This window comes from Numenius arquata, chromosome 3 (assembly GCF_964106895.1).
Source record: "Numenius arquata chromosome 3, bNumArq3.hap1.1, whole genome shotgun sequence".
NCBI classification, from domain to species: Eukaryota; Metazoa; Chordata; class Aves; order Charadriiformes; family Scolopacidae; genus Numenius; species Numenius arquata.
Window position 1 is genome coordinate 58,846,449 of NC_133578.1, and position 27,435 is coordinate 58,873,883.

General features: G+C 42.2%; 1 protein-coding gene across 2 annotated transcripts in view; it reads right to left on the reverse strand.

Annotated features, from left to right (window-relative positions):
- The window catches only part of RSPO2 (R-spondin 2), a 96,793-nt gene extending 74,855 nt beyond the window's left edge, over nucleotides 1-21,938 (reverse strand). For both annotated transcript variants that reach the window (XM_074145520.1, XM_074145519.1), the window contains exon 1: nucleotides 21,845-21,938. In XM_074145520.1, coding sequence (XP_074001621.1) covers nucleotides 21,845-21,938 — 94 coding nt within the window. The remainder of the gene's footprint in view (nucleotides 1-21,844) is intronic.
- Nucleotides 21,939-27,435: the final 5,497 nt, after the last annotated feature.

Sequence of the window (27,435 nt, forward strand, 5' to 3'; positions counted from 1 at the left end):
GATAGTTTTCAAGAGATCTCATTACAGTTTTGCTTCAACTATTCATAATTTTTCACATAAATATGTCTTTTTTGTTTTTAAGAGGACTGCACAGCCATATCATCTACCACCACAACCCTACCTGCAGGGTACTCTCCCAGGTCTTGTAATGCATTTGAGCAGGCTTGAGTTCCTCAGTGCAACATTTGGAAAATTCCAATAGATCAGGTAACATTACAAAAACAGAAACACTCTCTCTACAGAACATAGGGTGTGATTTTTTTCATTGCTTTTGCATCCCACACACACAAAGTGAGCAAGGAGTAATATCAAATGCTACTGCAAAAGGATTTACTGGTCTTTTAACCAATATGAAAGCCAACACCATGGACAAAGCAGAGTTGCCCACTGTGCAACACCTTGGGATTCACAATGCAGGGTTCATGGCTGGGACCTCTGCACCCAGGAATGCTTCTGGAGCATCCTCCACTGCATCAGCAACCTGTTAAAATCATCATTGTATCAACACAGAAATGCATCTCTCCCTGCTGAGAGTTGTTCAAATGGCAAAGTACTTGCCAAAAAAGGACTGGCTTTTGTTCAAAGAAAACAATGCAACATGGACAACAGGCAGCCAAGCTGAAACAGCAGCTTTTAGAAGTAGCAGTAAAAAAAACAATTAAAGAAAACTATACAACTTTTTCTGAGGGATCTCATCTTTTTTTAAGGAACTGTAAGAGGAATGTCAACTACTGTTACAGATACAGGTACCACTGCTGGTAGATATTAAGTTTCCAATTATTTGTTATAACACAGCTGAGAGTGATTAGACAGTTTACATATGACTGCTAGGAGCCCGGTGCACATTATGTGGGCCATCAGGTCCTGCAGCCTAAACACAATTCTTGATTTAATGGATAAATGAATTTTGCTAAACCACTTCAAATACAGGAATGTTTTCTGAATCTGTGCACAGGCTGTTAGTGTATTTCCATGAAGTCTCATTCGAAAGAGATCACAACACACTTTGTCAGACCCAATAAAACCTGCACCCCAAAACCCCATACCGATGAATTTGGTACTGTTTTCTATGGCTGCTTGTAAGCTTCTACACTGACGTCTTGTTTGGCAATTATTGTTCTTTTTACTAAATGATACTTTCTATGAAAGCTGTCTGCTTTCCATGAAAAAGGTTTTTTTTCCTATTTCTCTGCCTAACCTCCCCCACCAATGGAAAACAGCTCTTGTTTTTCTCCACCAAATAGACTGGTTCCTTTGCTCTTTTTTCTACATTAGCATCTCTGTGCTGCGGCAGCATAGTGATCTTGGTCCTAAAGGTAAGGTCCAAGACTTAAGAAAGGGACAAAGTAAAGCTACAAGTTCTCATTCACTGCATCTTTCACTGCTCAGTTGCCAGTGCTGTGGAACTTGGCTTGCTCTTACAAATGCCATTACTGAAGATCTGAAATTTCTCCTGTGCTGTCTTGTAAGAAGAGGAAGGAAGTAATATGGCAGCACACTAATGTAATACCAGAATTCTGCAGCATTATTTGCTGGAGCAGGTCCAGAGAAGGGCAACAAAGCTGGTGAGGGGTCTGAAGCACAAGTCTTACAAGGAGAGGCTGAGGGAGCTGGAGTTGTTCAGTCTGGGGAAGAGGAGACTGAGGGGAGACCTTATCGCTCTCTACAACTACCTGAAAGGAGGCTGCAGAGAGGCGGGGGTCGGTCTCTTCTCCCAAGTTACAGATGATAGGACAAGAGGCAATGGCCTCAAGTTATGCCAGGGGAAGTTCAGGTTAGATATTAGGAAATATTTCTTTACTGAAAGGGTTATCAGGCATTGGAATGGGCTGCCCAGGGAGGTGGTTGAGGCACCATCCCTGGAGGTATTCAAGAGAGGAGTTGACATGGTGCTCGGGGATATGGATTAGTGTTGGGTAGTGTGGTGGTGTGTGTGTGGGTTGTGTGTGGTGTGGTGTGTGGGGTTTTTTTGTTTGTTTTTTTTTTTCATTGGTTGGACTAGATGATCTTAAAGGGTCCCTTCCAACCTAGGTGATTCTGATTAAATAAGTAATTAATTAAGCATTAATTAGGAGGTCTCAAAAGAATCTCTCCTCCTTCATTTATAAAGGGACTGTGCTTTCACTTACACAAATGTATTGAAAGTCTGTCTAACTTGGGAGCCAATGAACTGAAGTATCTTCAGGACAAACTCCATGGGGAAGAAAGGGAAATTTTATAAAAAAACATGGTGGCTTTCAATATAAACCATATGAAACTCTGCAGCACACAGTGGGTCCATTTCTAGAATTACAGACTTCAAAAACTTATGATATATATAATGAAGACCCTTGGTCAATATTCTGCCCTTCACAAATTTCAAGCAGAAGTCTAGCACCTTGACAATCCAAGAGGAAAATACTGCATAGGAAAATTAAAACTGTATTCAATGGCCTTCAAGTTTCCTTTCCACATGTATGCTCCCCACGGATGAGCTGCAGAGAAGATACACAGGCTATTCACTAGAGTATATCTTCCAGTATGGAGCCCCATGTTTGGATGTCCATTTTCCCCAGATGAGAAGCATCTGAACGTATGGCCACTGAGACCATCGTGATCACCACTTCTAAGATTCCTGTAGCACATGCTATGGTATCAATAGAAATTTATTCTTTCTCACTTAAGTGATCTGAGTAACACTAAGATTAAATCTGGGAAGGAAAACCAGTCCCAAATTAAAAGATCATGGTAAAACAGAAGAGCTTGGATTTACTGCTTCATTGATTAGAATTACTTTTTTTTTATTATTATCTCATTATCCCCAATGTAAAAATGTAACCATTCTTCTGCAAGACTTACTGAAGAACTCTTGACATCTTCTTTGTATTGTTTCTTGATCCAATGAAGAATGCTGAGCTCAAGGTAAAAAAGCCTCTGGCCCTATCTATTTAAGCTATGTCCAGCATGATGTGATAGGCATCAACATATAATGTCAAACAGTTGAAATTTCTTAAGGCTTTTTGCTCTTAAGCCCAAAATAAACCAATAGCAGATGAGCCTTGTCAACAATTTGCTAGTTGCTTAGTACACTCCAACTACCATGTTCTAGAATGCACACTATATATCTGGTTGGTATTAAAGTGCATAATGAAGAACATATTTACATCCTGTATTTTTCCAATCTTATTCACTATATTACAGGATTAATGGGCCTACAGTTCATGTCAGGAGCCAAATTGTTCTAATAAAATATGAAGCATTTATCTGCTGAGAGGCTGGAAAGGGCACCATTTGTTTATTGCCAAGTCTGAAACAATGCTAACAAGAGTGTACATTACTTAATCTCATTCATACCCACAAGATTTTACATGCTAAGACTATGCTGAGTAAATAAAATTCAGAAACGTAAAGGAAATCCTATTCTCTTACTTTTATTGAGCGTCAGGAACAAGCTTGGCTTTGTACTGGAAAGAGCCTGTTTTCCAGCTCACCTCAGCTACTTCTAAGGTACCTAAGGCCTCATTATCATCTGCATAAGACACCGAAAGTACTGGGCAAATAAGCAAAGGAACACAGTCCTACCAGAACCCAGGAAAATCACTAGATAAGCAAAGTTTGTTCACAGACATATCCAACTGTCGCAGCATTTCAGCTGGCACTTGTGAACCAGTGGTGGTATTCTCATTCCACTCAAGTCAACAGAAGATAAGCCATTCACAGGGCCAGAATCCTCCCTGTCTTTGCCCTAAAGAACTTACAAAGCAGTTCAAAGAAATAGAAATACACTGCTCTGAAGTCCAAGCGTGAGGTTTTGACTATCATGTTGCTGTTTACAGAGAAAGCTTCCGAAGAACGTGTTGGATAAAAGCACTAAAAGCAGAAAATACTGAATGCTAAGGAACAGGTCTTCCAGCGGAATGCAAGCAGAAACAGAGAACTAGATAACAGAATTGAATTTTTTTATTCTGAGCCATGTGCAGTCTTCACCATTGTAGCGCTGTTACAAGTCTATGCCAGGAGCAAATGTGCAGTCCCATTTTTCAGATGAAGGAAAGTGAAGACAGGAGGTGAACTAAACAACTTCATCAAGGTCACACAAGCTCAGTGCCAGAAAGTGAAAATAGATCTTCTGTACCCTGAGACAGCTCCTTATCATTGCAGTCATCCTGTTCTAAGCCTTTAGTAAAACTGAACATAATCACAAAACCATAATTCATAGAACTCCTTAAAAAACTCAAATTACTAAATTTTAAAAGACTTCAAAACTTCCTACAAAGTTTTCTACCAAAGAAAAAATGAACCAATAAAACCATTTTCAATAAAGAGAGGCTTTTTGGAGGTTGGGGGACAGGAAGAAGGTGATAATTCCAGTAAATATGTAAGTTTCAGCAATAAGTTCAGAGAGAAAATGAAGGATTTGCAGATAAGACAAAAGAGTTTATAGACACTTAGAAAAACTGTGAAGGAAGAATAAATACTAATAATTATGCCAAAGCTGCACATGACTGAGAGGAAGAGTAGCAAAGCAATCTAATTAGAAATAGGGAAGGTAGAAGAGCAAAATAAGTGTCTTTAAACACAGCGGAGAAACAGCAGACTGGAAAATTATAACTCTGGAAACATGCATATATTAGCACATATGAATGTATCTGAGTTACAGAAAGATGTACGGAAAAGAAAACTCAAACTCCCACTGTTTCCACACTATACAAATATACATTTAGCTGCAGGATGTCACTTAAATTCAGTCCAACAGCACTGTGCTTTACATCCTGCCTGTACTTAGCACATTCAAACTATCCACCAAGTCTTCTGTCATCCTCCCTGTTGTCAGCCCAAGGCATCAGAGTTTGAGCCATCAAACAATGATGACGGTCCAGACTTCGAAATCTTGAACTAGAACAGCTGGAGTATATTTGCTGTTCAGGTACGTACAGCTTTATCTCCTCATCTTGCAGGAATACCATTAAAAATGGAATTAAATGAAGTAGCTTCTGTATTTCAGATCCACTTAAATCACAGCAGGCTGGGTCTTATCCTGAAAGAATGGCACTAAATGGCTACAGGGCTTTTTATAATCCAAATCAGAATTCCCTCATAAAGAAGATAAGAAATACAAATGTATTAAATTTACCTGTGCACGTCAGGTGCTTAGCATTCAGCACATTTCAAGCAGAAAATAAAATTAGTATTTGGCAAGTGGCTACTGATGGTTTTTTAGTTATTCTGTGGCAATGCAAATACAGTATTAAAAACCAGACAACTCATATGTTTATATTTATAAAAAACTAAAAGCCACTTGGCTCATATTATATAGGTTCGTAATGTGAATAATAAGACATTTTAGAATTAAAGGAAAGAAACTGGCAGCTCTGAGGACGTAAAGAACAATATGCTATCTAATTCTTTTATTTTCTTAATATAAGAAATAAACATTTCTTAATTTTGAGGATTTCTTAATTTTTTAAAGCTATGTTTCCATTTTCACATAACAAAGTCAGTAAGGTGTTCACCTTATGTCTAAATGCAGGCCTCTGAAACATCTTAATTTCACAGTCCAAGTCTGAGGTGCCTCAAGGCTCTTGTAATCTTCAGAATCTGATATTATAATTATCTTATTTTGGTAGAAAATAAAACATAATTTCCTTTTTACGAATATATAAATTGTTCTTATAGTAATTAAGTCAGCCTACTGCAAATACCTACTTTCATATGAAGAGTTCTACCCTTTGTATCTGAAAGTTAATAAAATATGTCAGCATAAAACCCAATTTAAATACTTTTTCAGACACATATTTTGTAATGAAAAAACTGCAGTAATTTCTGCACTCTACAGAGCAACAATGCAGCATCACTCATGTTTTGCTATCTCATCCCTGACAGACACGAGAATGCAGAAGACTTCACATCAGATAGAGCCAGAACTTCCTAAGTCACTTAGATCATTGCCAGGGATGCAATGTTCTACATGCAGGTCTGTCCTCAGTCAATAAAATTGGAGGCAGGAAACTTATTTATGTGGTTATTATCCTTCATAATAACATATACATCCCTAGAGATTAACACTCTAGGACCTCTTAGCCATGCAAATCACTGATATAATTTAAACTGCACTGTGATAAAACACTACCTTCTGCACCAGAGGAACTGAGGCACACAAGTGTGAAAGAAAGACTTGCGGTGCCTGCTTAAACTGCGAGTGCTTAACAACTATTTAAGAAAAAAATCGAGAGGAAAAACACTTCTTTGCAGACACACATGCAAAAGTCCATTATGGGGGTGGTAGGGTAGAAGAATCTGGTTTTAAACATACTGACCAGCTCTGTTGGTAAGAGAACCAGGCACCTTGGATTCAAATTTCATGCTCTCACCACTAAACCACAATCCCTGCAGAGCATTTAAGTAAAGCTGTAAAATGGAACATCAAACAGCAAATGCAAAGCTCTAGGATGTACTTGAATACTATGAAGAGCATTCAGCCAATAGGATTTCTCCTTGGCTAAACATATGCAAACAAAAGAGAAATTATTCCATATAGTAGAATATCATGGGGTCTTTACATGGTTACTACAAGGAGAGAGGAGGTAGTGCTTTTGTTACAAACTAAGCATGAATGACAAAATCAAGGAACAAATTAACATGGTAACAAGCAGTGATGAAAAACCAGTCAACGATGTTTGTGGCTAAACAAAATTGTTAATGCTTAGTCACAGTTTCGTAAGTTAGCAGTGCGAGGTGTAAATGCAAAAAAAAGGATAACACTAAATAGTTCTGACATTGAATCATTTCAATACAAGTCTCTTGAGAGATGTTATTACTCCACAGCACTGCATTTCATTGCGGGCTTTTTCTCATTACATATCTGCCAGGCTTCACTGTCACTTGAGGTATTTTTAAGAAGAAAGATCAAGCCCAGAAAGACACATGCTATGCTGAACCTCACAAAAAAATCTAGAATCAATTACCATTTTCTGTAGAAACAGAAACTTTGTAATGAAAATTTTACATGGAAATTGGCATTCTGAGCAAAAGCATTGCTCACTGCAGCAGCAGTCAACAGTGCTTCAGGGAAAGGTATAAGAAACCTCTTGGTGGTAAAAGCAAATTCAACTTCACATTAAGAGTATACCGTATCTGTGATGCTCAAGTCTAAACCTAAAAGCATGAAATGAAGTAGCTCCTCTGAAAAACTCTAATCTTAATAAGCATATTCTTTTTTATTTCCGTATAAAAGTATTTCCTACTTTATCCTGCAGTGGTCAAACCTCAGATTTAGCAGGAAAGGCTACAGTGGCTTTCTGGGACAAACATCCACCTAGTTACACGATGTGGGCACAACCAATCATTTTGTTTTCTTCTACCCCTATCCCAATTCCATAATTGGGTAAATTGAGTAAAAAAATCACTTCTGACTTGTTTTTTCAGAGGTGTTAAGCATCCCAAATCCTCACTCTCTCTTACCTTACGGAGGAACTCAGGCATTTATAATCCCAGGACTCAATTTCTACACCTGTAAGAGATACCTCTCACTTCAGAGAGGTGCACAGGAGAGTGACCTGAGCATCCTGAAACACAATCACAAACCAGAAGAACAAGTGATTTTCAAAGACACCATCACAGTAGGCATGTTATTAAGAATATGAGGCCACTGGGTTTGGCAACCCCACAGAATCAGAGAACAAAGACCACGGTGGATGAAGTACCATTGCTACTGACTGCTCCACTGGGTCTTCTCCTGGATTTTGAATTGTCAATGCACATATTTTTTTGAAGCTGTCCACATCTAAGGATATGAGCTACACGTGTAACTGTTTATCAGCTCGAGTGCGTACACTGAGCTCTCAGTGAGGATAAAAGCAACAGAATGTAGATGAAAAAAATGTTAAGACTTTAGTAATTAGAAGAAGCCAGCTGCAGCTAATAAGGAGAAGGAATGTTAAACTGCTTTTTTTTATTTTTTTATTTTTTTTTAAAAACTTTACTGCAGCTGACACACAGAAGCCAAGTAAATCACTGGACTCTTTCACTATATGACTGCTGGTAGAAAACTGTGCATAGAAAAACTACTGCAGCTGATCTGGTAGGAACACAAGCCCTAAATGGAGGTCTTCTTTCAGGTCAAGCTTTGGCAAATTCTAATCCTTCTCAGGTGACATTACTTGTATTCGACCACATCCAGTTGATCTCTTCAAATATTTTCCTTCCTCTCCTCCTTAAGCCTTCCAGAGTGTGTTTAAGTAGCACAGACTAATGTTATTTTACCCAATGAGCCTCATATTACACCAGGCTCAATATGCAGTAGTTTCACTTAGCGGCTGCTTGGAAAGCTATTAAGAGAAAACAATATGAAACCAAGTCTGTCTTTAGATTCAGGTTTAATAGAGTCACATTTCAATGCTTTTCCAAAAGCTGAAAAAGCCCTACATATTGATGCCACTGCTAATGTTACAATAACTGAAATAAAAGTTGGAAGCAGCAAGACTTTTTCCAGGAGTCTGATGGAAAGAACTGAAAGTAACGAAAAAGACTTCTCAAATACAGCATTAGCAAAGTGAACTACAGTTCTTAAAAAGAGAAGTGCCTGACTTTCAGTCTCTCTGTAGGATCTGACTGTAATATTGCATGAGACAACAATATATCAGAGCAAGCACCACTTCAGAAATACACGCTATACCTGAGACAGATTGATATTACCCTTAGATTTACAACAAAATGAGTGAGACTAAAGTTAGATCTAGTATCTTAATCATTACATTCACAATGTATTCTTTGTAATATATTTTTTGTACATATGTAAATATTTGTAAATATTTGTAAAGCAAAAAAAAATATGGGGAAGCAAGAACTTATATGATGCAAAATTAGCATGATATAGAACCTTATTTTTATGATAACTTTAAATGGCTCAGATCATCCGGACAAACTTAGTTTTTTGTCTTCCCTTTGATTTTACCTTATCTTTCCTTGCTGCTGTGCATCATCAGATTTTTTTGCATGGAAGCGCGAATAGAAGGGAGAAGGGAAGAGGTGGAGCAGGTGTTATTTCAAGACTTCTGCTAGACTTGGGAACCTTGTTGAGGGGAAATGACAGAGCTGGGAAGTCCTGTGTCACTGTTAAATACCAGGAGGCTCCTCTGGGTTGATCTCAGTACTCAAAATTAAGGTGATTGCAACTGCATATGATTCAGTCACGTATCCCAAGGATTCCTAAACGGAATGGACTCTCTGTTTCCTCTCCACAGCTGGCTGTTACTAAAAACCAAGCAGGCACAAGCTACGTACCTGATACTTGTCCAAACCACCTTTCACAGAATGGTTGAGGTTAGAAGGGACCTCTGGAGGTCACCTGGTCCAATCACCCTGTTCAAGCAGGGACACCTAGATGCAGTTGCCCAGGACCATGTCCAGATGGCTATTGAGTACCTCCAAGGCGAGATATTCCACAACCTCTCTGGGCAACCTGTGCCAGTGCTCAGTCACCCTCACTGTAAAAGAGTGTCTCCTGATGTTCAGAGGGAGCCTCCTGTGTTTCCGTTTGTGCCCATTGCTTCTTGTCCTGTCACTGGGCACCACTGAAAGGAGCCTGGCTCCATCCTCTTTGCACCCTCCCTTCAGCTACATTGATGAGATACTCCTTGAGCCTTATTCAGGCTGAACAGTCCCAGCTCTCTCCACCTTTCCTCATGGGACAGATGCTCCAGCCCCTTAATCATCTTAGTGGCCCATCATTGAACTCTCTCCAGTATGTCCATGTCTCTCCTGTACAGAGGAGCCCAGAGATGGACACTGTACTCCAGGTGTGGCCTCAATAGTGCTGACTAGAGAGGAAGGATCACTTCCTGACAACACTCTTCCTAATCCAGAACACCATTAGTCTTCCTTGCAGCAAGGGCACATTGCTGCTCATGTTCAACATAGCATCCATCATGACCCCCAGGACCTTTTCTGCCAAGCTTTTTTCCAGCTGGTTGGTCCCCAGCATATATTGATGCATGTGATTGTTCCTTCCCAGGTGCAGGACTTTGCATGTCTTGATGAACTTCATGAGGTCGCCCTGGATGGGAGGGTAATTTCCAGAATACTGCTGGCACAAGATACAAATAATAAGACATGTTTAGCAGAAGAACAGACAATATCCTCCTCTTCTTGTACCCAAAGTTGAGCAAAATTAAATTCCCTTTGACACAATAAAGAAGTCTCTATTGGGTTGCAGAGATCATGCAAGAGAGAGATGGATACAGCATGTGCAGCATAAATATGGGAAGATAACAGAAAAATTGTTGATTTTCTTACTGAAAGAGATACAGATGAGGCTGAACTCTGCTATCTGAAATGGAGGAAATACTTTCTTTTGTGCTAGTACACACCCTTAACACAGAGGGGCTACATAATCCAGTGAACATGGACAAGTCTGAGAATCAAAACTAGAGCTCAGATACCCAACTTTGTCCGAAACTGCTAATCACAAGGTGATTCTGTGCCTCCTCTGTCTTTCCTACCCTGTGTCAGTTTTGATTACTTGAACCCTTCAGAAATATGTATTTTCACTACTACACATCTGTACAGCAGTAGAGATACACATGGTATAGCACTAGGTGGCCTACAGGTTCTGTTCACCTAAATATAAGATTTTGCAGAAGATTTGCTTCTCAGTTTCACAGCAGATATTGTGTTGAAGCAGTTCGCAGTTTTCTGTTTCTACAACAATCTATAAAAAAAAAAAAAACCACAAACAAAAGAGTAAACTTGAATCAAAGTAAGCTTTGTAGAAAACACTACCAAAAAAGTTGGGGATTTTTCTCATTTTGCTTCCCAAATACAGCTACAAATGTTTCCTAAAATTCAATTCCAAACAAAACCTTTGAAGGCCAAGTGCAACAGGTGAAGTTCAGCAAAACCTGAGGCTGAATAAAAGACTTATGATAAACACTTGTAATTCTGCAGTTTCGTTAGCTAAAAAGAGAAACCATGGCCCACTGTCATCTCAGCATCAGTGAAGCTGCTGCTCTCCAGCAGACTGCAGTAGTTCTGTGAGAAATGCAGTTGGAAGCCAAAGCACCTGTTTAGAAGCACCATTTCAATAAGATGCTTCCATTACTAACTCTTATACTGCCATAATATTAACATTTCACAATGGAACGCTACTTGGCATTTACATAAAAGAGGGATTTATTTTCTATTACCATTGCCATTGATGTATATATGTATTAACCAGAAGTTTTACATGTGGAAAGACTAACAATGAGAGCAATCCCTCTGACTTCCTGAAGACACTCTCTTATCAGCAAGGCAGAGTTCCCAGCACCAAACCATGTCAGATAGACAACAAAGACACAAAACAGGTGATCTGCCCATGTGCAATCAATATTTGCTGAACATCTTAAAAATGAACAAGACAGACATATACAGGCCAGGTATATTCTTGATGGCCCAGGTAAGGAGCTTAAGTCGAAGAACTGTCCTGTGACCAGTTGTTGCCACAGGAGTAGATCACAACAGCAAAGGCACTCAACTACCCTACTCCGAAAGGTGCTTTCCCTTGAGTGTCCCTCAGAAACTCAACTTTTCCTCACAAGTCACCATTCAGCAAAGTAGGGCAGAGAAGACTGACCATTCTGGAGAGGAGACCAAATTTAGAGGTAGAACCACCTCCTGAGAATGGTCCTGATTAAAGTATTAAAACATGTAATTCAATGTGGACAGATAAATAAGGAAACCCTCTACAAAATGTTTTTTGGGTTTAGGTCCCTTGCAAGAGTGAAGCATCTCAGATCAGAGGCTATTTGTAAGTATTTTGCAACAACTGGCAATAGCTTTAAGCAAACTAAAGGCAAGTAGCTGCTGTTTTGTTTTGCTGTGAACACAATCTAACGCACCTTGGGTGCATTGCCACGGTCCTGCTGAGTTAGTTACTCTTGCCAAGTCAAATCTGAATCCATGTACATCACGTTATGAGCATACACTGTGTAAAATAAGACCTAGACCAGGTCTGAACTAGCTGTAATGAAAGGCCAAAGAACATTTCTGCTAGTGGAGGGAAATCCGGGACAGATTCTGCTCTGGCAACCTTAATTCAGAGGTTATTGTCTAAGCAGGGCCAACGCTACAGGGCCTCACCTCAGTAAGAGATCTTTGAGTACCGACTCAATATAGGTAAAGTAAAAGATGACAAAACTTTAATTCCCATTCAAGAGCCGTAGCTACATGCTTCTCAGTGGAATCACTAGGTAAGTCCGGAGGTTTATAAAGAAAATGTCATATCTACCAAAATTTTTGTGAGTAACTCAAGAAAGAAACCAGAGCAAATCAGTGACACCTATCTTTGCTAATCATAGTTGCTGTTTCAGTGGTTTCCAGCTTGCCCAGCAAGTTTTAGTACGGACGCGCTGGGTGTTGTCAGCGCCGCTATACATGTGCAGATTAATCTGTGCATGCACAACAGCCATTTGTCTGATGTGGCTAGTTTAGGGTTTTTTTGGTATTTCAAAGGTGGCAACCATACGGCTGAAAAGACCATACATTAGTGCAGAGTATATATTTGTGTGTAACATATTTCAGCCAGCGTTTCAACTCAAAAAAGAAAATAACGTGTCTGGATCAGGAAGTTTATATTTTGTCGCACCACTGCAATTCTCTAACACAAAAACTGTTGTCCCTTCGCAGTATAAAGCTGTACCAGTTTCTCCCAATATATAAAAAGGCACAGACATTGTCTTTGTTGCTGCGCATGGTCCAGTTAGTGTTCATGCAACTGCCCAGTGACTAATAAAAAAGCACGAATTTAGGCAGTACCTAAAAGCCAACATCATCACAAACACTATTTATCTTTTAAGTCCCTCCCTCTGCCTCACTACATCTATGTTTGGGTCTGTTTTTCATCAAGATGGAGAAAACCTTGACAATTCTCCAAAAAAATAGACAAAAGTTTCTGTGAGGTAAATTTAAGACTCATAATCCCTAAACCATATGCTCTGCATTATTTTTACATTTACATTTTTTAAATCCTAGAGAGCAAAAATTATCTTTTAAAAACAGAAAATCATACTAGAAGGATTTTTGTAAGGTTTTGGATCTGTGTTAACCATACATGAGATTTGCTGTTACCCTCTTCAAATAACATTAATAATTCAATTAAAAGTGTTTATTTTGAAATGTCATTAGAGAACTGCATGCCTCTTCTAAATATTACCTGTAATTACTTACACTTCCTTATTACAGTCATACAAACATACAAGAAAAAAGAAATGAGAGCAGATAGCATAAATTCCATTCCCTCATAAAAGGACAAAGCCTTACAGATACACCAAGTACTTGGCTCTACTGAAATTGGTGTTTCAAAAAGTAATACATAACTGATTAATTACTGGATGCTATGACTTGCAAACTGCCTGCTATCAAAAGATATTTCTCCTATTACAGTGAAACAAAGATCAGGAACATTTTTTGCCAGGACACACTGCTCACCAGATCTTAATAGATGGGATCTTAAAAACCTCCTCTTGATCAGATAATCAAAGCAACTAGTATTTTAGGTACCTTGATCTTCCCTTAGAAAACCCAATCATCTCTTTCTGACCCATACTAAAATTTTATGTCCTTTCGCTTTTCATACTTTGTACATTCAAGTCCATAAACAAGAGTAAGAGTCAGGAAATTCAGTCACCAATCTTTCACATACTACCAAGTAAAAAGTAATTTGAAATGACAATTTTGCATTTAAGCAACAAGCAATTGCATCCAACTAGAGTAAGATTAAAACAAAGCTATATACATTCGTTGGAGCGTTGCATTCAAGAGTATTTAGGTAAAGATGCAAGGATGAGGCAGTGTGACACGTATAAGTCCAGATGCTCACACCTGCTCCATGGACCATAGTTTGATAGACAGAGGTCAGAAATGTGCATAGCTTCAAAATCAAGGTGCTAAGATGGAGCAATCCCAAAGTAAAGCATACGATTAAGTTCTCAAAACCCTGTAGTCTCAGAGGAAGATCTACAGAGGAAACTATTGTGATACGCCATCATTTTACATGAGTTGCAGTTGTTATCTCCATTCCATGCTCAGAACATCGACTCTCACATCAATTAAGTATTTTGAAATAGGATTATGTACAAACACCAATTCCTTGTAATTCATCCTTCCTGCCCTCCATCTCCACTGCGGAAATTGCATTGGAAAGGTGACATTAATGAAAGTGTCTGTCAGACTCATTCTTTCACTCTGGCCTCTCCCATGTTTGACACTGTGTTGCACTGTCATCTGCCTTTTGGGGAGACCACCACCCTGATCCCTTTCGACTTCATTTCTCCTCAGAGTTTTGAAAAAGTATTTGCTAATTAGTGCTGGGCAGAGATGGATTGAAACCATCCCTGAGGAGAAGGCCTTGGGGATGTTGGTTGCTGAGAAGCTCAACGTGAGCCAGCAATGTGTGTTTGCAGCCCAGAAAGCCAACTGCATCCTGGGCTCCATCAAAAGAAGCGTGTCCAGCAGGTTGAGGGAGGTGATTCTCCCCCTCTACTCTGTCCTTATGAGACCCCACCTGGAGTACTGTGTCCAGCTCTGGCATCCCCAACATAAGAAGGACATCGACTTGTTGGACCAAGTCCAGAGGAGGGCCATGAAGATGATCAGAGGGATGGAGCACTTCTCCTATGAAGACAGACTGAGAGAGTTGGGCTTGTTCAGCCTGGAGAAGAGAAGGCTCCAGGGAGATCTTATAGCAGCCTTCCAGTACTTCAAAGGGGCCTACAGGAAAGACGGGGAGGGACTCTTTATCAGGGAGTGTAGTGATAGGACGAGGTGTAATGGTTTTATACTGAAAGAGGGGAGATTTAGATTAGATATTAGGAAGAAATTCTTTACTGTGAGGGTGGTGAGACACTGGACCAGGCTGCCCAGAGAAGTTATGGATGTCTCATTCTCAGAGGTGTTCAAGGCCAGGTTGGATGGGGCTTTGAGCAACCTGCTCTAGTGGAAGGTGTCCCTGCCCAGGCAGTGGGGTTGGAATTTTAAGGTCCCTTCCAACCCAAACCATTCTATGATTCTATGAAATGGACCAGACAGCTCACCTCACGGTAAACCTTGTGAGAGCTGGAACAGCCAGATGTAGAGAGAATGAAGTGATGCAGCTAGGTTTCAAGTCAGGCTTACAAGTTACCTTACTTCCCACAGGAGTATGGAGTTCAACAAGTGTAACAGTAAACCTTGCTCAATAAGTGGCCTTCATGTACGGAATTGGCTGGACAAAGCCGTTGTGGAGACAGGAGAAATAGCTGTACGACCCAAACTCTGCTTCTGCCTGATGGTATTCAGAAGCAAGATCCATTTGACACTTCACTTCCTAAGATGTATTTGTCAGAACCCAAGTATCAAAGATTCATACCACAAGCCTGTTCAACACTCTATACCAAAAATTACTTGGGAATGGGCTTTAACCGCAACACTACTGTCCCAAAAAGGTGACAGATTTACTCTGCATGCACAGTGACTTTGCAGCACCCGACTGATACTTTCCAAAGCATTGCATCTGCTAAACAAGTACTACAAAGACAATGAGTATACAAACCATGGCAGCACTTAATTTTGGTGTCTAAAGCAGCCCATGATGAAAGGATCAAGCTGTTACATTTGTGCAGTATCAAGAGCCAACATGTATGAAGTCATGCTTTTCACTAAGAAAGGATTAGCAAATACTTGGAGCCTAGACAAATACAGAAGGTTCTCCAACTGCGCCTGAACAAAACCTTGAGGTGAAAAGAGAGGGCATGCCTGAGGAATTTAATTTAGTATTAAAAAAATACCTGAAACTAAATAAATCTCTAATACAAGAGGAACTATAACTTTCAGGGACCGTGTCTGTTGAAGTTAAGAGCTGTACCAACACAAAATTTTAATATAGGTGAGAAGACTGGATATGGTGGATCCCTTTTCATTTGGGGCTGATTTCAGCTTACTTCAGGGCCTAACGATAAACGTCCTAACATAAAAATGTGGACGTCTGAACTACACTTCAATTATAGATAGTGGTAATCAAGTCATCTTATTTTATACTTACTGAGTTTGGGGTATGCTTTACCTGATCAAAGGCAGGCACCCACTGTAGGATGAGTTAAATTGTACCAATAGCTCTATGGACTGTACCCCAACTAGCACTACATCAATTATAAAAGCAAATTAAGACATTCATGTTGCAGATAATGACATATAGTCAGATGAATCCAACCCTGGAGTTTATAATCAAGGATGAATTTTTGGAAAGGGATGTTATGGTCAGTGATAAACTTCTGAGTGATGTACAGTGCACTGGGAAAAGTTTGCAGTCTCTGATGGTCTGAAGATTTGACTAGACAGTCCCCTCTCACCTACGGTTAGCTAAGGTTTTGGGGTATTTAAAAATAGCTAGATGATCAGAAATGAAATGCAGACCTCCATGGGATAGTCAGACTCTTGGCAGAAAAAGCAAGAGAAAAAAACACAACAAAACAATAAAGGAACAGCTTACAGAAAGACCATTGTTTATTTCTTTATGCCTTGAATTTTGGTAGTCAACACCTCTTCCACTTTCTAGCTTTTAAATAACGTCATATTTTTCATTAAAAGCAGATTATGTAAACAACACCATGCTAACATACTTCATTATAGTAATTATGCTGGCATGTATATTGTAAATGACACATTGACGTGAGAAACTGCATTCTTCCTGTTACCATCTTAGCTTCCCTATATTAGTATACAAAGTCACTTTTCATATTTTTCATGCATTTTGAGCTGCACTAGTAACAGATTTCAGCCAAGCCTTGGCAAACATATATCCCCCATTTCCCCAAAAGAGGGAAAACATAAAATTAAGCCAAGTTTATCAAGCAGACAAATACAAGTTCTTCATCACAGTTTAAGTCTTCCCACAGGTTTTAATACAAAAACGTATAAGCATAGACTTCAAGGTCTGACCAGATGCATCTATCTAGCCCAGTATCCTCACCCAAAAAAAAACCTGTAATGGAAGCTAAAGGGGTGGATACAGGCAAGGGAAAGCATATATACAGCAACACTGCCAGCACCGCTCCCCATTTGTGGTTTCTACCATAACGGGCCTTGAGATACCTAAGGGTGTCAGATGCATCTGACTTGCTCCAGGGTATCCTGCCTGGCCTCTGGTTGCCCAAGAAGATCAGGATTATCTTTTAAATATCACAAGCAGCACTACAAACCTACTTTGGGAAACCGAATCAAGCACCTAAACTTAGGTGTCTGTTTTCACAATGAATACCGCTCTTGGCGTTTTGAGCATCGCTTCTGCAAATCTTCACAATCCACTGGAGCATCCATTACCCTCAATAATGCTGCATCATTAGCTAGTTCGGCATTAGGTCATTCACACAGAAGTTTTGACTTCTGATGACATTTTAGTTTAAGAAACTTCCTCAGACTTACCAGATAATAGGATGTAAGTAGCCAAAAGTTTAAAAGTTTTGACTTTTCAATCATTTACAGTGTTAAGATATTCTTACTGCTGTAGTAATGATGTGTATATAAAGAATGTTTAATAACTAACTATCCTAAGTAGTATGGGGCTGAGGAACAGAAGCTACTCTCCGAAGCTTTACTACTGATCACAAGTACATGTGAAATTACTCCAGAAAGTGTTAACATGTCTGGGTTCTCTTACCAATTCTGTTACAAGCATTTAATGTAACACCTGAGAAAAATACGTATCTCAAAGTAAGTTTTCTCTCAAGATTTTAAGCCTTAACCAGCAGACAAAAAAGCTAACTGTCCTCCAAATGTAAAACATGTTTCAAGTTCAAAAAGAGGAGGATAGAATAGGTAAAATATTTGGATAATGTTGGACAACTAAAAGATATTCTTCGTGGGTTTGGGTTAGGTTTTTTTGAGATAGTAAATTACTCTTTTGGAGTTAGCACAGTCCTTGTAAAAGCAGATGTGGTATTTACTTCAGTCAAGTATTTCCAACACAGGTTCCTTTCCCCTAATGCTCAAATCATCCATCTTTCCCAAAGCCTGACTGCACAATCCAGCTGAGGCAGGTTCCAAGATTATCCCTGCCTCAGGTAAGTATCTAGTTAGGAACGTTAAATCACAATCCCTGATATCTGACCAGGTTTTTCTTCTAGTTGAAAATCCATGTAACAGTTTCCTATATTAATAAACTGGTTTGTCATGGAGATTCCCATCTTTCATTAAGGTGGTACAGATTTAATTGACAGAATTTTGATTCCAGCTACCGTGTTCCTCCATATATGCATACACTCCTGCAAACGCCATACACAGAGCTATACTGAGCTCTGAGAAACACTTGGAGAAATTTCCTTCCCCAGGCACTCCTCCTATTTCCACCTACAGATATTTTGCCATCACCACTGTCAATTACTATTCACTCATTACCACAGATATTACCCCTTTCTCTATGTACATCTAATACAGGGTGCAAGCATCCAGGAGAGGAGTATGTACGTTAGCCTTTATGACACTCCTTGAATAGGAACTAAATAGAAAGTCAAGTATTTGACACCCACAGTTTTCCTTTGAGTTCTTGGATATAAGTAATTTCCAGTTTCCCAGTCTGAATGTGTCTCCTTCACATCTTTCATTATTCCAACATCAGTCTCACCAACTCCAGAGAGCCTCGCTTGTACTACAGTTGAGTCTTCCCGTCAATACAGGCACTGCTGTCACATTGACATTTTTTTCCTCAGGGAATTTTGTTAGCATCTAATTTTTTATGGCTATTTACAAAGTATCCTATATTATTTTCTGTCAATGCTTTTGCAGAATACCATCACGCCTCCCAGTAAGTCTGACAGTCTTAATTTTCTATATACTCCCATTTTGGTTTGTAATACACTTTGGAAAAGTTGTTTTTATCACATCCCAAAGACAAGGGTAAAACCACTGGTCTTTCATGTGCCTCATAATATTCAATGAAATGCTAAGACATGAAGCTGCTCATCTTATACTGACAGCTAAAGAGAAATCTGAAGAAAAGATAAAAATTTTCATTGACATGAAGAAGCAAGTAGGTATCCAAAAGAAATGAAAAATCAAGTTATACAAGTAAACAAGAAAGGGAAATGAGGTGCTTTGATATTAAGCTAAGCCAGCTGTGAGATTACACCACTGACCTTTAAGCTATGAAAACCTTAAATATGTTTTAGAATAGCTTCTGCAGGAAAGGCAAATAATCATAATTACCTGCTCAGGACAGAGATTTCCAGAGGGAAAATTTGCTGGGATGTTTCAAGGGAAGTAAGGTTCTGCTCTGAGCCAACAAGGCAAAGCAATATTCTAACGAGCTGCAAAAGTAACTAAGAGCAGCAGTGGAGTTAGCAGAATCTGTTGATTATAACGCATTTACCAAATAATTTTTAATGAAGTGACATTGACTAATAAAACACAAATCAATGCCAGATAAGAACCACGTTCTAAACCTTAAATTTTTCAATCTACTTCTACTGCGATGTTGCACGCCTTGGTTTGGGAAATGGTTGAAAGCAGAAGGGGAATTAAGAAATCTGGAATGTCCCTCAAAATTTACTAAAATCTTGTTTACTAGGGTATTCTACATCAGCTACAAATCCAAGCAAATTCCAATACAGGCATATAGGCTTAAAGTTTACTGTACATTTAGCTGCTTAAAATAAAAAAAAAAAAATCAGCTACACATGATATTTGCCCATAATTCCAGACTGAATGCAATTGATTTCTACCGCACAGGAGACTTAATCTATGCCAAAAATTTTATTTCATTAAGAAAATGATATTATGGAGCATCTGAGATCATGTAACAGACAAAACAGAATGCCAGAGAAATTTTAACTGCCAGTACCCCACAGTGAATGCCTGATTATTTGCAGATGGGATATGGAAAAATTGTGAAATTATTGGAATTTTGGGTCCTGTACGAAAGCATTACTTCAGACTGCATGTGTCATGGCAAATGTCTATTATAATTTGAATACATTCTTAGCTTTTGCTTTCAGTGCTTAGAACTGGCTATGCTCACTTCTTTAGACTTATTAACTGAAAAAGACTGCATTCTTCAAAGTGCAAAACAAAACCCTTAGGTGATAACACAAAACAGTGCCAGTAAGTCAACTGTCAATACTGATGGTATTTATCCAATAACTAAACTAAAAACTAATTTAAATCAATCTCCTTTGGAAAAGCCAACTGTTCAACAAGCACAACAATTGGTCTAAGATCAATCAGCGAACATGAGATCAATTAAAACCAGCTTAAGTTTTTGTAGGAGGACAATTCACACAACTCGAGTTAGATGTCTATTCATTTCAGTACTCCCACAATGCAATCCTTAAGCTCTGTTGTAAAGCAGAAATACCACTATCACCCTCCGCTGTCTAGCCAGCACTCTAAGTAGTTCCACATTTAATTAAAGACACAGTATACCCTTTGTTAGCACAGATAGTCTGGTCACTTTAAAAGACTGCTATTGGTTTAGCCACACACACAAAAATTAAATTCTGGAAACCATCTGTTGAAAAACCATCAAAACTAAATTGCTTTATGATTTTATTTGTACCTACTCTGAAGGTGACATACACATGAAAGTGCAAAGTATATTCGTGGCTCAGTTTTATTACTGTTTTTACCGGCTTAACACTGGAGATGTTCGCTTCCTCCCCATCCAAATAATTGCACGAAAAGTGCAATTCTTTCAAAGGTACAAATTTCTCAGCAGCTGAGCAACCTGATTTTCAGCTAACTTTAGAAATGGTGGGGGGAAGAGGGAGACATGGCCGAGAAAATAATATGAAAAGAGATAGCAAAATAATTCAGAATGTGTGGATAATAAAACATTTTACGCTGAAGGTGTACACACACAAAAATATGAAAAATAAAGAAGAAAAAGATAAACCCCACAGCCAGCCCTGACAGCTGGGGAAAAGCTGCAGTAACCGTTTTGTCCACATGGGTGCTGTCCTGGCACATTTCACCGCCCCGACTCCTAACTCTGGGAGTCCCGACACCAGCATCTCAGGAAAACAGATTCAACCCCAAAGCACCGTTTCTCTCGTTTTGTTTTTTTTTTTTCCTCCCTCGAAGGGTTCTGCGCGCTTTGAGCAAGAGGTGGCGGCACAGAAGCCCCCTGGGCGCTGGGAAAGGCGCGGTTGGCTCCGCCGCCGCGGTTCTCCCGCGGGCCGGGCGGGAGCAGCACGGCGGAGCCGGCGGTGCCCGCGGGATGGACGGGGAGAAGCCTCGGAAAGGCGGTCGCTCCGAGGGACCGTCCACGAAAGGCAGCGTCAGAGTGCGTCCCACGGACACGCGAGCCGCACGGCAGGGGCTGAGAGCCAACCTCTGCGGTTTGACGGGGGACGAGGACGAAATCGGCCACCTCCACCGCTGGCTGCGGCCGGGGGGGCCGGCGGCGGCTGCCGGCAGCGCCCTTCCAGCGGCGGGCAGCTCCCGGCGAGACCCCCGGCCCCGCGGTGGAGGAGGGCACCGGGGGGAGCTGGCACCTACCGCTCCACGTCCCCGTCCACGCCAGCCCCAAGGTGGGTGGCGGAGCGGCCTCCGGTCCTTTCCCACGGGAGCTCACCTCCACGCCGCTCCTCCCGCTCCCAGCCCGGCCTCCCCGCCAGGAGGGCGGCGGGCAGCCCGGCGACCCCGGCCCCGCGCCATCCCACCCCCACCCCGGCTCGTTGCCGCTGCCCCACGTGGCGACCAGGCAGCCGGGTGGGCGACTCACCTGCCGGCGAGCTCCCCTTCCTCGGCGTGGAGGGGACGGGCGAGCAGAGCTCCGGTAGCCCGCCTCCTTCCCCGCAAGCACTCGCGCTCGCCGCCCCGGGCGAGCGTCCCGGCCGAGCGGGCGACCGGCGCTACTCACCTCTCTTGCTGCGTCTCCAGCGGCCGGCTTGGCAGTGGCCGTAATCCATACAGTTCAGGATGATCAAGGCAAAGGAGAAGAGGCGAAACCGCATCCTGGGCCGCTGGGCTGGGCAGCCTCCTCCGGCGGCAGCGAGGGGCGGCGTGCGGGGGCTGCGAGCGGCCCCGGGAGAGGCGGGGGCCGGGGGAGCGCCGCGGGGACCGGCAGGAGCTCACACGCCTCTCGCTCCCCTTCTCGGGCGCTGCAAACTCACGGCCGCTTCCAGCATCTCCCCCGCGCTGCAGGGAGAGAGAGAGAGGGGAAAAGCTTGGCTCCTGGCTTCCCCGGTCCTCCCCCTTCTCCCGCTCTCCCCGAGAAACAAAAAGAGGAAAAAATAAATAAATCAAACCCCCAGGTCGGGGCAGGAGTGGGGCCCCAGAGCAGAGTCACCCAGAGCCCCAACTTTCTCCGGCAAGCCGCGGGCGAGCGCTGCCGCTCGGCATCCCCCTGCGCCCCGGGGACGGGCTGTCAGGCGGGGGAAAGCGCTATTTATCCCGGCGCAGGGGCGCACCCCGCCCACCGCCGCTCAGGTCGCGGCCACGGCGGGGCCAAGCCGCCCCCCTCCACCCCATCCTACCTTCCGCGGCGCTGCCCCGCCGCCATCCCGCCCCGCCGCCGGGTGCGGGGGGCAGCCCCCCGCGGGCAGGAGCGGGCCGGGGCTCCCGGCCACATGTGTCCGCGCTGGGCTCCCCCAGCTCGCCCGCCTCCCGCCACTCGCTCCTTTTATGCGGTGGGGCGGGGGCTGTCAGCCGGGGGCACCGGGGCCGTGCGGGCTCGGCAGGGATGCGGGGCGGCGGAACGGAGGTGGTGCTGCGGGACCAGCCATCCCGCCGCCCGGCCCTAGCGCCGCCCGGCGCCGCGCCCCCTCCCCCGCCCCCCCGGGCCTTAACGCCCGCCCCGAGCACCGAGACCCCCGCCCCGGGAGCCGCCGGGGCTTCTGCCGGGAGGCTCTTCCTCGGAGGGCTGCTCCCGCTCCCCGCAAAGCCTCCGCATCGTCTCCCTGCACTGCTTAGAGCCTTGGGAAACCGTGTCCTGCTCACTTCTCTCCCTCTTTTTTTCGTGCCTTTTTTTTTTTTTTCCTTCCCGCAGTGTTTGGTAATTAACTCTATTTCTTTCTTTCACCCCTGGTTTTAAGACCTTTATTTTCCCCTCCTTTTCTTCTGGCTTCCCGCAATCTGATCTCGCATGTTCGAAAGCCTCTTCTTTGAAGCATCACTTTCATTATCCTGGGAAGATGGCTCTTGAAGTCCAGAAGTATAACTTTAGCAAGTGATTTTTAGCTGTTTCTAGCCACTTGGCGAAGGTATTGTAGAGCTGGTAAAGCAGGAACCCCAATAGTATGGGTAAGAGGATGAAACAAGGGAGCAGCCAAAAGGTTCCAGGTGAATTTAGCTCTGATGCAGGAGGGTCTGTTAATTCCTCATAGCATCAACTACACCGATGACACAGAGCCATTTGTTTTCTCTGCTCCTCACTCACAGCCTGTTCCCCAGCGCTGCAGGTTCCGACAGACCATGGCTCCTTGGTTTCGGTGCTGGACGTGCTGTACCTGACCTAATGAGCCCCACAGGACGTGGGGCGCTACAGAGCAGATGCAAAAGCTGGGGAGGCAGCGTGGGTCTGGCACGGATGGCACAAAGCCAGGTTGCATAAACCCAGCTGGATCCAGGCTGGCTCTGAGCTGGGTGTTTCTGCTCCTTTCCACCCCTCGACACTTCTGCTTCTGGGAATGTGGTGCTGAAATACCTGAGCTGCCTCGGGATGGAGCCAGCTAGGTTCTCACAAAAGCAGATGTGCTCTTTCCAGAGCAGAGCTGGCCCTAGAAAGAGTGTAACTGCATTCACGTGGCACTTTGCCTTAGCTAATAAATCATGTTTAGACCCAAGCTAGCGTTTCACCCATGGCCTGGACAATCTGAGCATGGATAAATGAAGTCTGACTGTATAGTGTTTACCCTACTGTACCGAGACCTCAGAACTTTTTATCAGTATTTATCAGTATAATATTCCTCTGAAGCAGGGAAGCATCAATATACTCAGTTTGCAGACAGAAGACTGAGTCACGAAGAGGCTGAAATAAAAAAGCCTGAAATCAAAAGGGATGTATGCAACTGTCAAAACTTGGTCCTGAGTTTTTGAAGCTCTTGGACAGTGTTGTATCTCTGAGCTGTTCTTCTTTATACTTATCTACTGTACTATAGCAGTACTATACTAGTTTAACTGCTAATATGAAATGCAAAAATTTTTTAACATCATATTACAATATATAAGAATACCTTCTGATGTCAAATCTTTATTTATTGTAACCGTCATTATGGGGCTACAGTATGAGATCCCACTGTGCTACACAGAGTACCTCGTACCTTTCAGGGTTGTTGTAATCTCAGAATTACAGAGATGGGAGCCATCAACTAATTAACACAGACCTAAGTACTAGGTCAGTCAAGGTCAGTCTAGCTCCAGTGTCAGTGGTCTCCAAGTGGACTTGGAGTGGATGCTATGGGAAAGAGTGAAAAAAATGAGGCATATAGATATGTGGTCTATGGTCTTTATTTTCCCAAATCTACGTACACAGTGAAACTTTCCAAAGGAGAGAGAGAGAAATAACTTGTTGCAACAGAGGCCATATTTTATTTTAGTGGAGGATGATTACAGGCAACCTGAGTTCTCCAAGATGTCCAGTCCCCATAATCACTCTAACTTCGTGTGACAGGTTGTGTGCCACAGACAGCTGAGACTGAGATTTTTTGCACTACTAGTATCTTTGGAGTACATGGTTACAATTTTCTGATACACAGATGAAAAGTGTGCTACCACCCTAGAGATCCTCCCTTGCTGCAATGCAAGGGAGAGAGAGATCAGACTGCAAGAGGAAGGGGAAATCACACCGAAGGGTTAACTACACCTTTGTGAGGACTCCAGGAACTGATCACCTTTACTGTTTTCAGGTCTACAACCCCATAGTCATGGGGCTTTGAGTCTACAACAGTTACCTGGAGATGATTCTCAGAGTCCTTTGTGTAAACAGTGATATCAGGACCTCCCCACTAATACAACTCTAATACAACATTTCTGGATGTGTCTGAAATACATAAAAGTATAAATGGACTTTCAGAAAGGTGCCCTTCTGACACAGAAGACAACTGATGTCTCGCAAAGTGTAGTGCTGGGTTTCAGGGGAAACAGGTCCCAGACATTTCCCCATTTCTTAAGGAAGGATAGCCTGTCACCCTTCTCCAGCCTGGGCTCCTTTGAAGGTCTCTCAGACCTGGAAAATAAATGTGAGAAAAGTATATCCAAGTGAAATTCCTAGCCTTTGAGGGCAGGAGCAAGTCTCAGCACTGAGTTTTTCCTGTATGCAATGGAGGAGGCAGTAGCCCAGGTGGGAGCCAGTGGAGGAAGCCTGCAGTCAGTGCCTCAGGAGCTGGCTGGGATTTCAATATCCAGTTTGAGCCAGGCAGGCTAGACCACCCACAGGCAGCCCACATAATACCTGGCAGTACTAGCCATGGGCTAGCATTCTATCAAGCCATGTAAGTATGGGACACGGCTACTTCCTCGTGTCTGCTTGATGTGATTTACACCAAGAGACAGCTGATGGGAGCATCTGCAGACAGTGAGACACTGGTGGCCCGTAACAGGCAGGCGGCTGAGCTAGAGTGGCATTTTCAGGAATTTGGTAGGAAACACAGCTATGACAACTTTAAAAGAATAGAATTAAATAATTTTTTAAAAAGTATTTATCAAGAGCTCTTTCTAAGCGTGATGGGCTGCTAAGGAGACAGTATGAAAGCACTTGTATGAAAGATCCAGAATTTGAGTGATGAAGACTTGCAACCTGGATCAAATAGTGACTCGAGGTAAACTCCCAGTATTGCATGAGGTATGATAGGCAAGAAGTGCTTTCAAAGAGAAGACAAGCAGCTTATGCTTCCTATTATGAGGAAGAATGAGTGGAAGTATGCAAGGAAAAGAGCATTACAATCGAAGTTAACGGCCAAGAGCACAATGCTAGATAGACAGCAGGCTAAATTAGATTTAAATTCAGAGAACACCACGTTGCAAAAAGCAAGATATTTGGCAATAAGAATCTGCATGATAGTTTTGACGCTACAATGGATGGAAAATTCCTGTTTTAAAATAGGCTACTTGGAAAGAATCTTCTTTCTACGTATAGTTTGGTTGTCAAACCTGCAGATAAATCTCAGGTTTAATTACAGAAATAATATCTGAATTTGCATTTTCAGGGAAGACTACCCAGAGATAGAGGGTAGAAGGAAGAAAGAAGAGATACACTGAAGGCACTAATCAGCCCCTGTCAGGCCGCTGGAAGGTGGATGAGGATCACCCTTTGGGTGAGCTTCTGAAGGAATGATAATAGGAAACAAAGGCTGAGGAAAACAAGAACCATGGAGCTAATGGAGGAGAAGAATTCCAGCATATAGCTAGCTGTTTACGATGGTCAATACATCAAGAAGAATGAAGGTAATTTTGAGAAATTATTAAGAAAAAATCGTTAAAGACTTTGGGAAGAATGGTGTCAGCGGTGCAGAAGCTGAATCGGAAACTGCAGAACCCAGAGCATGTTTACAGTCAGAGGGAAAAGAGTCAGGGGGCTTGAGAGGTTAAAGAGCAGAGGAAGGAAAAGTACTGGGATGGGTTCTGTAGGATGTCTTAGACCTTTGTGTCTGTAGTCCCACTGAAATCAACAGAGAGGAGTTCACTGTAGGCATGGCACTGAGCGTGTGCCATTGGGCAGCACTGGGGCACTAATGGACACTGCACGCATTCTAGGGGGAACTCTGTCAAAGTGAGGAACCGGGAAAATTATCCGAGCTATAGTGTGTTTGATGAACGTGCTCATAGAAAGAATGCATAAGTCGAGGCCCAAGAAGATGATGTGGCAATGATTGAAATACCAGATGATGAGAGTCTGGGCAACAGCTTTAGCTGGGAGGATAGCTAGCAAGGGGTATATTTTAGATAAGTTATTCAAAAGTCTCAGCAGCCAAATTAATGCACTTGATCTGTGCTGAAAAGATTCATTACACGCTGTTCAGAAATCATATTATTTTATAGAACTAGAGTCCTGTTCATTGAAAATTCAATTTTATGTGTTGTGCTCCACAGAGGTTTCACTGACTGTAAAAGATCTTACCGTCTACACTTTGGCTGTATTAAAGCCAAAACGCTGCTGCTTTTGTAATACAAAGTAATTGAACCTTTCCATTCTTTATTGGGCTCCATAGGATGTGATCTGTAAGTATCCCAACTTCATCACTTAGCAGAGAGAGATCTTAAAATGAACAATACCAAAGTTTATTTTAAAAGAAATGTCTCCATATTCCCGTATTCCTGTGGCTGGGTGACTCATCTCCTCTACACTGAAGTCATGATCTTTCCTAAGAACAGAGTCTCAGCAATAATATGTAAGTCTACATAGCTTTACACTGAAGTAGAGGAGACGTATCTTTACTTTCAGTGAAAGAAATGAGTGATCCTGATGACCTTTACATCTAAACTTCAAAAAGACATACATTTATAGACAACCCA